The following is a 14,705-nucleotide window of genomic DNA, read 5'->3' as shown; positions in this document are numbered from 1 at the left end:
GTGGCTGAGTCAGGAGACAGACCTGAGCCAACTCTCCCTGTTTATCGTGAAGAGCCAAGGAGGAGACCAGAATCGGTGTTGGAGGTGAGCGAAGCAGAGACTGTGAAGGAGTTAATGGGGAAATTGGAGGAGAAATTAATGAGGGAGTTGCTAGTTTGGTGCTTTAGGTACAATATTCGTCCGACGGAGCATGTCAGGGATTTAATGGCACCTGGGTCAGCGCTCCATACTAGTCCTGAGGTGCGTGTTAGTCGGCTGGTGAAAAATGTGCCAGCCTCACGCACTAAGCCTCCTGTGTACCTATCTAGCCTTGCACGTCCTGTGCCAGTCCTGCTCTCAGGCTCTCCAGTACACCTTCACGGTCCAGTCCATCCTGTGCCACCTTCACACACTAGTCCTCCGATGGTAGCTCCCCGCACCAGGCTTCCTGTGCCTGTCCTCTATCCAGTACCACCTCCACACCCCAGCCCTCCGGTAGCAGTTCCCCGCACTAGGCTTCCTGTGCGTGTCCTCGGCCAAATACCACCAGTGCCAGCACCACGCATCAGGCCTTCAGTGCGCCTCGCCTGTTCAGCGCAGCCAGCGCTTTCTCCCTCTCCTGCGCTGTCGGAGTCTCCCGCCTGTTCAGCGGTTCTAGAGCCTTCCTCCTCTACAGCGCTGCCGGAGCCTCCTGCCTGTATGGAGCAGCTAGAGCTGACAGTTTGCATGGAGCAGCCAGAGCTGTCAGTCTGCATAGAGCAGCCAGAGCTGCCAGTCTACATGGAGCAGCTAGAGCTGCCAGTTTGCATGGAGCAGCCAGAGCTGTCAGTCTGCATAGAGCAGCCAGAGCTGCCAGTCTACATGGAGCAGCTAGAGCTGCCAGTTTGCATGGAGCAGCCAGAGCTGTCAGTCTGCATAGAGCAGCCAGAGCTGCCAGTCTGCATGAGGCAGCCAGAGCTGTCAGTCTGCTTAGAGCAGCCAGAGCTGTCAGTCTACATGTAGCAGCTAGAGCTGCCAGTTTGTATGGAGCAGCCAGAGCTGTCAGTCTGCATAGAGCAGCCAGAGCTGCCAGTCTGCATGGGGCAGCCAGAGCTGTCAGTCTGCTTGGAGCAGCCAGAGTTGCCAGTCTGCATGGAGTTGCCAGTCTGCATGGAGTTGCCAGTCTGCATGGAGCTGCCAGTCTGCAAGGAGCTGCCAGTCTGCATGGAGCATCCAGTGTTGCCAGCCTGCATGGAGCAGCTAGAGCTGCCAGTCTGCATGGGGCAGCCAGAGCTGTCAGTCTGCTTGGAGCAGCCAGAGTTGCCAGTCTGCATGGAGTTGCCAGTCTGCATGGAGTTGCCAGTCTGCATGGAGCTGCCAGTCTGCAAGGAGCTGCCAGTCTGCATGGAGCAGCTAGAGCTGCCAGTCTGCAAGGAGCTGCCAATCTGCAAGGAGCTGCCAGTCTGCATGGGGCAGCTTAGAGCTGCCAGTCTGCAAGGAGCAGCCAGTCTGCATGAAGCAGCCAGAGCTGCCAGTCTGCATGGAGCAGCTAGAGCTGCCAGTCTGCATGGAGCAGCCAGAGCTGTCAGTCTGCATGGAGCAGCCAGAGCCGCCAGTCAGCATGGAGCAGCCAGAGCCGTCAGTCAGCATGAAGCAGCCAGAGCCGTCAGTCTGCCAGGATCTGCCAGTCAGCCAGACTCTTCCAGATCTGCCAGTCAGCCAGACTCTTCCAGATCTGCCAGTCAGCCAGACACTTCCAGATCCGCCAGACAGCCAGACTCTTCCAGATCTGCCAGTCAGCCAGACTCCTCCAGATCTGCCAGACAGCCAGACTCTTCCAGATCTGCCAGACAGCCAGACTCTTCCAGATCTGCCAGTCAGCCAGACTCTTCCAGATCTGCCAGTCAGCCAGACTCTTCCAGATCTGCCAGTCAACCAGACTCTTCCAGATCTGCCAGTCAGCCAGACTCTTCCAGATCTGCCAGTCAGCCAGACTCTTCCAGATCTGCCAGTCAGCCAGACTCTTCCAGATCTGCCAGTCAGCCAGACTCGTCCAGATCTGCCAGTCAACCAGACTCTTCCAGATCTGCCAGTCAACCAGACTCTTCCAGATCTGCCTATCAGCCAGACTCTTCCAGATCTGCCAGTCAGCCAGACTCTTCCAGATCTGCCAGTCAACCAGACTCTTCCAGATCTGCCAGTCAACCAGACTCTTCCAGATCTGCCAGTCAACCAGACTCTTCCAGATCTGCCAGTCAGCCAGACTCTTCCAGATCTGCCAGTCAACCAGACTCTTCCAGATCTGCCAGTCAGCCAGACTCTTCCAGATCTGCCAGTCAACCAGACTCTTCCAGATCTGCCAGTCAACCAGACTCTTCCAGGTCTGCCAGTCAACCAGACTCTTCCAGATCCGCCAGTCAGCCAGGATCTGCCAGATCTGCTAGTCAGCCAGGATCCGCCAGTCGGCCAGGATCTGCTAGTCAGCCAGGATCCGCCAGTCGGCCAGGATCTGCCAGTCACCCAGGATCCGCCAGTCAGCCAGGATCAGCCAGTCAGCCAGGATCCGCCGGTCAGCCAGGATCCGCCAGTCAGCCAGGATCTGCCAGATCTGATAGTCAGCCAGGATCCGCCAGTCAACCAGGATCTGCCGGATTCAACTGCCTGGCTGGGCTTCATCTCAGTACTGGGCTTCTTCTCGGTACTGGGCTTCTTCTCAGTACTGGGCTGCCCCTCAGTCCCGAGCTGCCCCTCAGTCCCGAGCTGCCCCTCAGTCCCGAGCTGCCCCTCAGTCCCGAGCTGCCTCAGTCCCGAGCTGCCCCTCAGTCACGAGCTGCTCCTCTGTTATGTAGGGTTCTGGGTGAGGACTATTCGGCCATGGTTGGCGGCGAGGGTGGATGATCCCAGGACGCGAAGGGGAGGAACAATGACATTTATGAAGTGGGGTCCACGTCCGGAGCCGGAACCGCCACCATGGACAGACGCCCACCCGGACCCTCCCTATGGTTTTGAGGTGCGTTCGGGAGTCCGCACCTTAGGGGGGGGTTCTGTCACGCCTTGGTCTTAGTATTTTGTGTTTTAGTTAATTAGTTGGTCAGGCCAGGGTGTGACATGGGTTTATTGTTTGTTGTATTTAGTGGGGTTTTTAGTTATTGGGATTGTAGCTGATTAGGGGTGTGTGTTTCATAGGTTTGGCTGCCTGAGGCGGTTCTCAATCAGAGTCAGGTGATTCTCGTTGTCTCTGATTGGGAACCGTATTTAGGTAGCCTGGGTTTCGCTTAGTATTTCGTGGGTGATTGTTCCTGTCTCTGTGTTAGTGTTCACCAGTCAGGCTGTAATAGGTTTCACGTTCCGTTTTGTTGTTTTGTATTTATTCGTTATTTCATGTATAGCTTCGTTATTTGTTTTCACTATTAAAACATGAGTAACAAACACGCTGCATTTCGGTCCGACTCTCTTTCGACAAACGAAGAACGTCGTTACATTGAGATGTGTCTGTTACTTGAACTCTGTGAAGCATTTATTTGGGCTGCAATCTGAGGTGCAGTTAACTTAACTTATCCTCTGCAGCAGAGCTAACTCTGGGTCTTCCTTTGTTGTGGCGGTCCTTCACCATAGCACTTGATGTTTTTTGCAACTGCACTTGAAGAAACTTTAAAAGTTCTTGACATTTTCTGGAGTGACTGACCTTCATGTCTTAAAATAATGATGGACTGTCATTTCTATTTGCTCATTTAATCTGCTCTTGCCATAATATGTACTTGGTCTTTTACCAAATAGGGATATCTTATTTATTTAACCTTTATTTAACCAGGTAGGCCAGTTAAGAACAAGTTTACAACTGCGACCTGGCCAAGATAAAGAAAATCAGTGTGACACAAACAACAACACAGAGTTACACATGGAATAAACAAACATACAGTCAATAACACAATATAACAGTCTATATACAGTGTGTGCAAATGAGGTAAGATAAAGGAGGTAAGGCAATAAATAGGCCATAGTGGCGGAAAAATTACAATTTAGCAATTAAACACTGGCGTGATAGATGTGCAGAAGATGCATGTGCAAGTAGAGATACTGGGGTGCAAAGGAGCAAAATATAAATACACTATGGGGATGAGGTAGTTGGATGGCTATTTACTGATGGGCTACGTACAGGTGCAGTGATCTGTGAGCTGCTCTGCTTAAAGTTAGAGAGGGAGATATGAGTCTCCAGCTTCAGTGATTTGGGTATACCACTCCTACCTTGTCACAACACAACTGATTGGCTCAATTGCATTAAGAAGGAAACATATTCCACAAATTAACAAGGCAATTGAAATACATTCCAGGTGACTACCTCATGAAGCTGGTTGAGAGAATGCCAAGAGTGTTCAAAGCTGTCATCAAGGCAAAGGGTGGATACTTTGAAGAATCTAAAATATGTTTTGATTTGTTTGATGTCTTCAGTTTTATTCTACAATGTATAAAATAGGAAAAATCAGGAAAAACCCTTGAATGAGTGGTGTCCAATCTTTTGACTGGTTCTGTATATGATGCCATGTTTTTAGAACTACATCCCCTATGATGGCAACTGTGACCTAATACAGTGAGAAATTGTTACAGTGACCAATGGACATCATATCTGACCCTTTATCTGATCGTGATCTAATCAAATAAGAACGTATAGGAAATAGTCATTCTCACTATCTTACCAGTTGTAAACAGGGTTTCACTCTGATCATACTTGCTCATATGTTGCTTTTCATGTCAGTTGTTGAACCACACACACAGATAGCCCACATCCAAATTTCTTAGGATGTAAAAAGCAAGTATTTTAGGATGAATTTCACCACACAAATCAGCATATAAGGATTTAAGCTTCCAGGGCGAACTGCATAAAGAAACCCTGGCTAATTGAGCCTTACAATGAGATTCAGATGGGGAACTGCTCTGACATGCTAGACGCCAGCTGACACCCAGTCTTACAGGGTGACAGGGCCCCCTCTCCCTCACACTCCCTCACCCTGCAGAGAGGAGCAGCACATGCCCTCTCCACCACTTGCCCTGACAAGGAGCAAAATCATTAATTCGCCATGTAGGGCTTAACGCTACACTTAAGTGTGGAGCCTGAGGCCGAGGGGAATGAAATATTCCTCATTAGAATGCACTATTGTTCCACCGACTGCTATGAAAGCTCATCTTGAGTATGGAGTGGCATGTTTTCTCCTGAGCTTGACAGTAAAAGCAGCCCCATGTGGCAGTGATTGAGGGTACAGTGGGAAGGGGGTCTGATTCCCCTCATTGTGCATTGGGATTCACAATGAAGCAGTGAACTATAACGCAGGCCAATAAGCACGATGTCTGAGTTCTTACATGTAGAGGGGTTTCTAATAAACATAGATACGTAGATGCATGATGGGAAGTCCGGATATGTGAGCAGTTTTCATTATCATGCAAGGCTGCGGTTGTGACATTGCTATTGGGTTATTTTCCAGTCGTTAATCTACTTATGCTTATTTAGTGCAGACTTAGTCTTTTTTTATTGCATTTTTTGGTTTAAACTTTATTTAACTCAGAGTGCAGTTTGAGGGTTTGAGTGGTTGAGTGTCTGTACCATATAACGTTATTGTTGCAATTGCGAATGTGGACAGAACAGTTTTAATGAACACAAAACGGTTAAGGTTAGAAGTGTTCCCAGAATGTCATTGTTTGCCGGTTCAGTTTTTGTGCCTTGCTAACTTGGATAATGATAGACAGCCTTGTCAGCCCCACTTCTTTAATTCTCCCCTCTGATGATCACTTGTGCATTGTGGTGTAAAGATCATCCTACGGGAGGGAAAGAGGTACCATTTACACTGGACAGTATGCACTGTATCTAGAAACATTCTGGTGAGAATGGGTTTCTCACAGTTTACTGTACATACATACTACGATGGGGGGGGGGGGATTGACATTTATTTTTGTTCCATGATTAGAATAATTGATACAATTATACTAAGAAGACTTTGTACCATGTATGATTCTTCTTTGCCGGCTTTGTATTTTAACACACACACACACACACACACACACACACACACACACACACACACACACACACACACACACACACACACACACACACACACACACACACACACACACACACACACACACACACACACACACACACACACACACACACACACACACACACACACACACACACACACACACAGCCTCCAAGTAAACCAACATACATTCATTTGGGCTCATTTAAGGGGTTTCGTAGTGTGTGGAATGTTGTGAAGCTGTTGTGTTAATGAGCCACATCTTTCATGTGAAATGATGGCACAATTAGGAAAACAAAAGTGCAAGGTGTGACAATTTAAGTGAATATGCTTTGTCAGTGTCTGTGAACAGCACCTTTGAGACAGTATATGCATAAAACGGGTGTATAAAACAATCGTGGAGTCTTTATAGAGGTCTGGATTTCTGTACACACATTTTACCTTGTTACTCTGTCCCCAAACATGGTCTCAAAGGAATACCTCTGGCAAATTTCAGGGCAGAAAATGAAATGGAAGTTGCTGAATAGGATGTTCTGGCGCAAGATCTTTACGAAAATACAAATTAGAAAGAGGACCTCTTCTGGCCATGTTTCAGACCAATGCTGAACATTGTCCAATTTGTAAATGTTCTACTTTAAGATCCCCCCTGCATTCCTTAGTTACTTACCTTTGGGATCAAGTTCCTAAAATATGGATAGAATAAAAACCAGCCATATCCGCTCCTCATTTGAAGAAGAAGAAAAAAACCTCCAACTGTCTCTTACCTTGGAGCTCCAGTTCTCTTATCATCTTATTCCCTATCAATCTCTTTAGTTGTTTTAAACATGAAAACGGTTGTCTGTACTTGAATCCGCTAATGTTCACACAATGTGTGCTCGCTTGCCAGATGGCAGTGTCAAAGACCTTGACAGGTGACTCTATACATAGTCAGTGATGGGAAAAAGTACTCAAATCTCATACTTGAGTAAAAGTAAAGACACCATTAATAGAAAATGACTCAAGTAAGAGTGAAAGTCACCCGGTAAAATACTCCCTGGGTAAAAGTCTGAGAGTATTTGGTTTTAAATATACTTTAGTGTTGAAAGAAAATGTAACTTCTAAAATATACTTACGTATCAAAAGTTCAAGTAAATGTTAATCAAACCAGACGGCAAGATGTTCTTGTTTTATGAATGTATGGATAGTCAGGAGCACACTCCAACACTCAGACATAATTTACAAACAAAGCATTTGTGTTTCGTGAGTCCGCCAGATCAGATGCATTAGGGATGGCCAGAGATGTGCTCTTGATAATTCTGTGAATTAGACACTTTTCCTGTCCTGCTAAGCATTCAAAATGTAAATAGTCCTTTTGGGTGTCAGATAAAATATATGGAGTAAAAAGTACATATTTTCTTTAGGAATGTAGTGGAGTAAAACTAAAAGTTGTCAATAATATAAGTAGTCATGTAGAGTACAGATACCCCAAAAAACGACTTAAGTAGTACTTTAAAGTATTTTTACTTCAGTACTTTACACCACTGATTTATAGGCAATGAAAGTGTTTGAGGTTGTTTAGAAAGAAAAAAAACTCTGGCCATAGAGTTTTATTCGCACTAATGTGTACTGGCATTACTATTTGTATACTGTGCTTCGTGATAAGATAATAAGGTAGACACCCACTTTCTATAGTGTATCAGTTCACCATAAACGTTGTTCTCAGTGGGCTTCAGTTATCAATATGTACGAAAAAACATTTATGACTACCCCAGTGGTGCCAACATTGGTTTTCAACATTCATAAAACTCTTATCAAATAACTTAAAAGATTATGCCAGTGATATAAGAATATATTGTGATGCTTACCAATTCATTCCTTTTTTTTCCAGCTACACACAGATTTGGATGTTGGCAGCACACCAATAAAGTATGTCCTGGCTGGCGAGGGGGCGGGTACCATCTTTGCCATCAACGAGATTACGGGAGATATTCACGCCATGAAGAGACTGGACAGAGAGGAGAAGGCAGAGTACACGCTTACAGCACAAGTCACGAACAGAGACACCGATCAACCCCTGGAACCGCCCTCGGAGTTCATCATAAAGGTGCAGGATATCAACGACAATCCGCCACAGTTCGTTGAAGGCCCCTACCGGGCCTCTGTCCCAGAGACATCTCAAGTGGGTAAGTCAAGTGAAGGCCTTCAACTTCTCTTTCTGCGGGCATACAAACTCACCTCTACATCATCTGAAAATAGAACCTTTATTTACATGTAATTGTAGGGTATTTGGGTAACTGTCGTGATATGTAATACCCACATTTCTGTTTTGATAACATTGGAATACACACTTTTCAATTGCATGTTACCATTATGAATTCCATGTTGTTATATTATTTTTTAACCTTCATTTAACTAGTGGAGTCAGTTAAAGAACACGTTCTTTCCAAAGACAGCGTAGTAGCAGTTGGTTAACTGCCTTGTTCAGGGTAGAACGACACAGTTTTACCTTGTCAGCTAGGGGATTCGATCTTGCAACCTCTACGGTTACTAGTCCAATGCTCTAACCACCAGGCTACTTGCCGACCCTAATATTAAGTATGGTCTTCAGTGTTGAGTAGTAACAATTCCTGCAAGGGGATAGCATATATGCTTTCAACACAACGTTTGACATATTCCTTAACAATATTGTATATAACCACTACAAAACCTTTTGTATGTAACAGTATGTTAATATATTCAACCAAGCATTCAAATTCAAATTAGCGGTGCCTGATCACACATTTCAAATATAGCACACAAAGTTAGCAGTACCTGAAAAGGAATCGGCTCATGTATTTCAAGGGTCTCAGTGCTGACCTTGGAATGGTTACCTAACTGTGAGTATTTTGTAGAAAATCAGAAACAAGTGGGAGAGCAGGGTGCATCTCTTCATCTTTTAGACATGCTGCCTTCAGAAAAAGGCATACAGTGGTGTGGTTATTTGTTGGGTACTGTTGTTCCCTATCATGATGCTGACATAAGTCAGATATGATTTTACTATGACTGCAAACACATATTGCAGCCACCAACATTGCAGTTTTGTCTTAGTGTGTTGTTCTCAATTGAAACGCTCATTGTATTTATCCAAGGGTTTTGACAGTGAAGTGAAGGGAATTGTTAGTAGTGGGGTGAAAAGCAAAGTGCTAGTTGACTGCAGAGACTGGGATTTGGCAAAGGGAATGCAATATAAAAATTGAAGTTGGTGGCTTTTGTGATTGTTGCTTTGTCACTGCTGATTAATTAAACATTCACCAATGTTCTCTTGTTAGCTTGAAAGGCTTTTTGAAAGGACTTGTTTTGGTCTTGTTAAGTTTTTATGTGTTGTGGCGTTATCAAAAGCTCTGGACATAAAGACACAAACAAACATTGGAGTCTTTTTTCATCTCCCGTCTCATATTCATAAATCATTTGTGTTTCATTTCTATCACACTAAAATAAGATTTCATACTCACTCATACTCTATTTTCTAATTGTGCTTTAAAATTCCAATAATGTCTACTGCGAAAACTAGAGGAAAAGAAACTCTTATGAACATAGACTGTTGGATTTCTGACAAAAACATGTAACTCAAAACTATTAAAAAGGGCTTGAAGTAAATTTAACAACCGTAATCTGTTATATGGAGCTTTAACAAACAAAGGTGAGCTTTTAACATGTTTGGGCTGACATGCCTCTCATAGTACACATGGACACACAGGCTTGACAATGCCTCAGTGTGTCATCACTACCTTGGCAGGCAGTTACCGCTAGAAAAACATATATGTGACATGTGCTTGTAAGGGCTTCATGTTTCCAGTGTGCAGGTGAGCACAAAGATTAATAGAACATGCCCTGAGAATGCCTTGTTCTTTCTGAAGGTGAGCTGGATAAGAAACGTGGCTTTGTTCACTTCACGTTATGTCATTTATTGAAAAACAAATCAAATAAAGCCATTTACAGTTTGGGTTTTGTTATTGGTGTACTGACATTGTCAAGCCCTGATCTGTTTCACCTGTCTTGGTGATTGTCTCCACCCACCTCCAGGTGTCTCCTGTTTTCCCCATTAGTCCCCGGTGTATTTATCCCCATGTTCCCTGTCTCTCTGTGCCAGTTTGTCTTGTTTTGCCAAGTCAACCAGCATTTCTCCTAGCTCCTATTTTTCCCAGTGTCTGTTTTTTCTTAGCCTTCCTGGTTTTGACCCTTGCCTGTTCTGATGCCGAATCCACCTGCCTGACCACTCTGCCTGTTCTGACTTTGAGCCTGCCTATCCCCTGGTACTGTTTTGACTCTGACCTGTTCACTGAACCCCTGTCTGTCCTGACCTCGAGCCTGCCTATCCCCTGGTACTGTTTTGACTCGGACCTGGTTTATGAACTCTCGCATGTCCCCGACCTGTCTTTTGCCTATCCATTTTGGTGTAATAAATATCGGCGCTCAAGCCTCCTGTGTCTGCATTTGGGTCTCGCCTTGTGCCCTTATAAACATTCTCCATTGAAGATGAAAGAGTGCAGAGTACATGTCATGACATTTATTTTACTTACTTCCTTAGTGATGTGCATTCAACCTACTGGAGATGTTCCTCTTATCTTACTCTGATCTCGCTCCCTGACTGTAACACTTGATGATCTCATTCGAAGAGGACATTAGAGCATGAAAATTTTTTTCTTCAACATTATCTCAAATGGGAAGTTGTTGGGGTGTTTGTCATATTAATATTGCTTACATCTTCATATTAACCTTTGAGTGTGGGCAAATAAACAATCAAACAAGCACCAAATATCCTGTTAAAGGTTTTATATGATTATATATTCATATTTAATACACTATACTCGTCCATTCATTTATTGATACTGGACAGCTGAAAATGCTGTATCTATATTCACAATATTTATATATTTAAAGTGGTCTTAAATTCTAAATGAGTTTGTTACTTCATGGTATAGGTCTTCTCACAAGGGGATTTATGTATCATTTGCACGGATTGGACAAATCTCATTGGATTATTGGATCCGTTCTCTTGTTAATGGGGTCTTTGACTTTAAGGCCAAGACAAGCAAGCAAATTCCCTCACTAGGTCCTCCAACCATATGCCGGAATTATAGAGCTCCCTGCCTTCTGGAGCTAACAAGGGGATTGTGATGTAGTTTAAATTACAGAGTCTGCTTAAAGTGACGATTCAGGTAATGAGAATCAGGTCGTCCGATCCTCCTCTCTACCAGAGAAAGGGTGTGAATGACAATAATTGCTACACAGAGAAATAAACTTGGAAAGTTGTTTTGCCGTCTCAAACTCCAACGTGAGGCCTCGGGAGCCTTGCCTGAGCCTGCTTCATTATCAAGGCGATTAATAAAGCTGGTGGAGAGACAGATGGCATGTCGCTCCTCAGCCCTCCTCTCCTCGCAGCGCGGCCGCTCTCAACCCCCCTGTAAAATGAGCCTGTGTACAGAAGCACCAGGCGTGCAAACGTGTCAGGATCTGCTAAATTGGAGCGCAGACATAAAATTGAAGTGACATTAATAGATTACCTGGAGTTCATTTGCATTTTGAGAGTTATTATGAACATCGATAACAGGACTAACAGGCACGGTCTGTGGCTCTAATGATATTTCTGATTATGCACTGATCAATGATGGCAGCTTGGGAAATAAGTAAAGAGTTGTCATCATTGATTTTGACTTGATCAAGGAGAGACATATGGAAATGAGTGCTACATGCAGACATCCATTGGGCTTCCAATCATACAGTATACGTACATTAGACCCCTCATTTTAATATTAGCACACCTTCATAAAGTAAACATAAATTAAACATGTACAGAGTGAAACAGAACACGTTGTTTACAAAAAAAGCAAAGGGACGCAGGTGAACTCAGATATGGGCCACATTAGTCACCTGTGAGATGATCTTACACACAATACTTCAACACATTACAGGTATCAGATTCGTAACAGGACAGCTGGACTATTTTTGATACCCTTCCACGCTCCATTTAGGCCAGATGTGCAATACATTGACTGCCTTGATTTCAACGAACATATGGTCTTTGTAATTTAACGCTGATCTTGCTGTCAATTCTGAACAAAACTGTGGCTTAGGAGCAGTGGCAAAGGGAACATTGTAGCTTAATTTGAGGGTCATCGTCTTACCTTTGAAAACATTCATTTTTAGACCATGATCTTCAACTGTAACAACTTGGTGGAGAACATTGGTACAGGGCTTCTGTCTGGTGTGACTCGCCTCTCCGATTCAGGACTCTAGGTTCTGGCAGATATGCAGGGAGGCAGGAGGTTGTGGGCCTTTAACACTGTCTGCAGCTGGACCGTCGCAGAGTCACATCTGCCGTGCAGGCCAGGCACGGTGCTGTAGAAGGCCAATGGCCTCAGCTGAGGCAGGGGTCAGGCCTGTGAACCTGGTGTGACTCTCTCAGCCCAGCCAGCCCTTTTGGTGCTGCTAAATAGGGATAGGACAGGAGTCCAAGGCAGAGGAGACTTCACAGACAAGCTGGGCCTAGCTGTAAATAACTTGCTCCTTCTATTTCACCTCATTCTGCATCTGGAGTGTCCTCTCTCTCTCTCTCTCTCTCTTGCTATTTCTCCCTCTATATGGGTGCCTATGCTTATATACAAATCTAGATTCATCTTTCGATACAGCCTTTTGATATGGCTTGTTGGATGATAGAAAACAATTTCAAGTTTTGGGAATGTGTTGTTTTGTCAGACAAACAGTGTGAATATGCAGAGACAACGGGCGTGTCTGGACTGGTTCTGCCATCATTCAATTTAATCAATCACCTCACTGACGCATCTGTCGGGTTGTACCAAAATAATGAAAGTGCACACGCACACACACACACACACACACACACACACACACACACACACACACACACACACACACACACACACACACACACACACACGCACGCACGCACACACACACTGACTCACACATTACTTATTCATCACATGTTATTTATTATCCGGCGTAACTCTGAATTATGCATGTAATATGATCAGTCTCTGGTCCTTCAGAGCCTCCTAAGGCATTTATTCTTCGTAGAATACAGTATGTAGGCTTTCTATGTAGCATGCACTCTGTGGCACACATAACATACCTAGCTGTGCATTAACACAATTGTACCCTGCAGTTCCAAGGTTGCTGGTGCCTGTCATTTGTCCTGCCCCCCTGTGTGGCTGAGCCTGAACTCTCCCTCTCTAATACCTCAGCTTGGTCTTCCTTGAAGAGAGAACAAAAACTACAGGCTCCCAAGTAACGATGCCCTTCAATATGTTCTGCATAAGATTGGCTCTTACGGATGAATGGTAAAGAGCTCAATGAAACGAAGGACAAAACCCCAGACTGGCTCTTTTCAAAAGTCACCCTTTTCGTGGCGGCCCTGAAGCCCACAAAAAATGAAGAGATTAGAGGCAACGTGATAAAAGACAGAGAAATGAATGAGCTGAAGTGTGTTTTTGTCTGGACAGCTCTTGTGGTGAGAGGAAGGTACATAAACACCCAAGGCCAGTGCTAATGAGTCTGGGCAGCATTGTGTCGGCTGGAGTGATGTGACTGATCCCCTTTGACAGGGTAACCAGTACAATGCTAGACACTGACATTATCCCTTTCATGATGGAGACGGGAGGGATGGAGAGCATCCCGAGAGTGGAACATGCTATATGTGGTACTACAAGCCTAATAAAGGCCCAGTGTATAGCTGCCAACATATGATTTACATTGATATTACCTTTATATCACGTTTCAGGGGAAGATCCAAATGCAGACAGTGTCGAAGTAACAAAAGTTGATTACGAGAACAGGGGGCAGGCAAAACGACAGGTCAAGGGCAGGTCAGTATCCAGATCAGAGTCCATTAGGTATAAAACAGCAGGCATTCTCTGGGTCAGGGCAGGGAGAGGTCAATAATCAAGTGTGGTGTGACAAGGTAAAGAACAACAGGCAGGCTCAGGGCAGGCAGAATGGTCAAAACAGGAACTAGAAAAAGACAGCAGCAAGGGGAAAACCACTGGTATGCTTGACAAACAAAATAAATTGGCAACAGACAGAGAACTCAGGTATAAATACACTGGGGATAATGGGGAAGATGGGCGACACCTGGAGGGGGGTGGAGACAACACAAAGACAGGTGAAACAGATCAGGGTGTTACACTTTATTTTGCCTAGCTTTTTACATAATTCATTTAGGTGGCAAGCGTAGTTCAGTTCTCACATGTAAAAACACAGTGAGGTGCTCATGTCACCTTCCTAATATATATATATTTTGATGTGTTAATTAACATTATGGACATTTGCATGGAATAGATGACTATGTAAGAATGCAGTTTTACATGAGCGAAGTGTTATAAAACATATTATGAATTAGGCCTGGGTGATATACCGTTTGTACCGTATACCGGCCGGGGAATTTTGAAATCCTGTTGGTATGATTTAAGACCGTATATATGTTTCAATTTTTTCGGCTTTGGGAGAAAGCCATTGAATCTAACTTTAAATTAAGTATAAATATAAGAAATCTAAGATAAATTATATCCAGCTCAGATTATATCCAGCTCAGGGCTCCAGCTATGCATTTGGTTTGCTAATTTGCTAGCTAGTGGCTAGATTTCAAGATCAAGGTTCTTGGTTACAGCAGAGACATTCAGGTAGCCTCGTCAAATAATTAACATCCAATCACATTAATCGTTACTCTCTCGCGGGAAT

The 14,705-nt window shown here is 44.4% G+C and overlaps 1 protein-coding gene across 2 annotated transcripts in view; it reads left to right on the top strand.

Moving 5' to 3' along the window:
- The window catches only part of LOC135504965 (cadherin-8-like), a 93,077-nt gene that overhangs the window by 36,509 nt on the left and 41,863 nt on the right, over positions 1-14,705 (top strand). For both annotated transcript variants that reach the window (XM_064923950.1, XM_064923941.1), the window contains exon 3: positions 7,858-8,152. In XM_064923950.1, coding sequence (XP_064780022.1) covers positions 7,858-8,152 — 295 coding nt within the window. The remainder of the gene's footprint in view (positions 1-7,857; positions 8,153-14,705) is intronic.

The sequence above is a fragment of the Oncorhynchus masou genome, chromosome 2 (genome assembly GCF_036934945.1).
Source record: "Oncorhynchus masou masou isolate Uvic2021 chromosome 2, UVic_Omas_1.1, whole genome shotgun sequence".
Taxonomy (NCBI): domain Eukaryota; kingdom Metazoa; phylum Chordata; class Actinopteri; order Salmoniformes; family Salmonidae; genus Oncorhynchus; species Oncorhynchus masou.
This window is presented reverse-complemented; position numbering and strand designations above follow the sequence as displayed.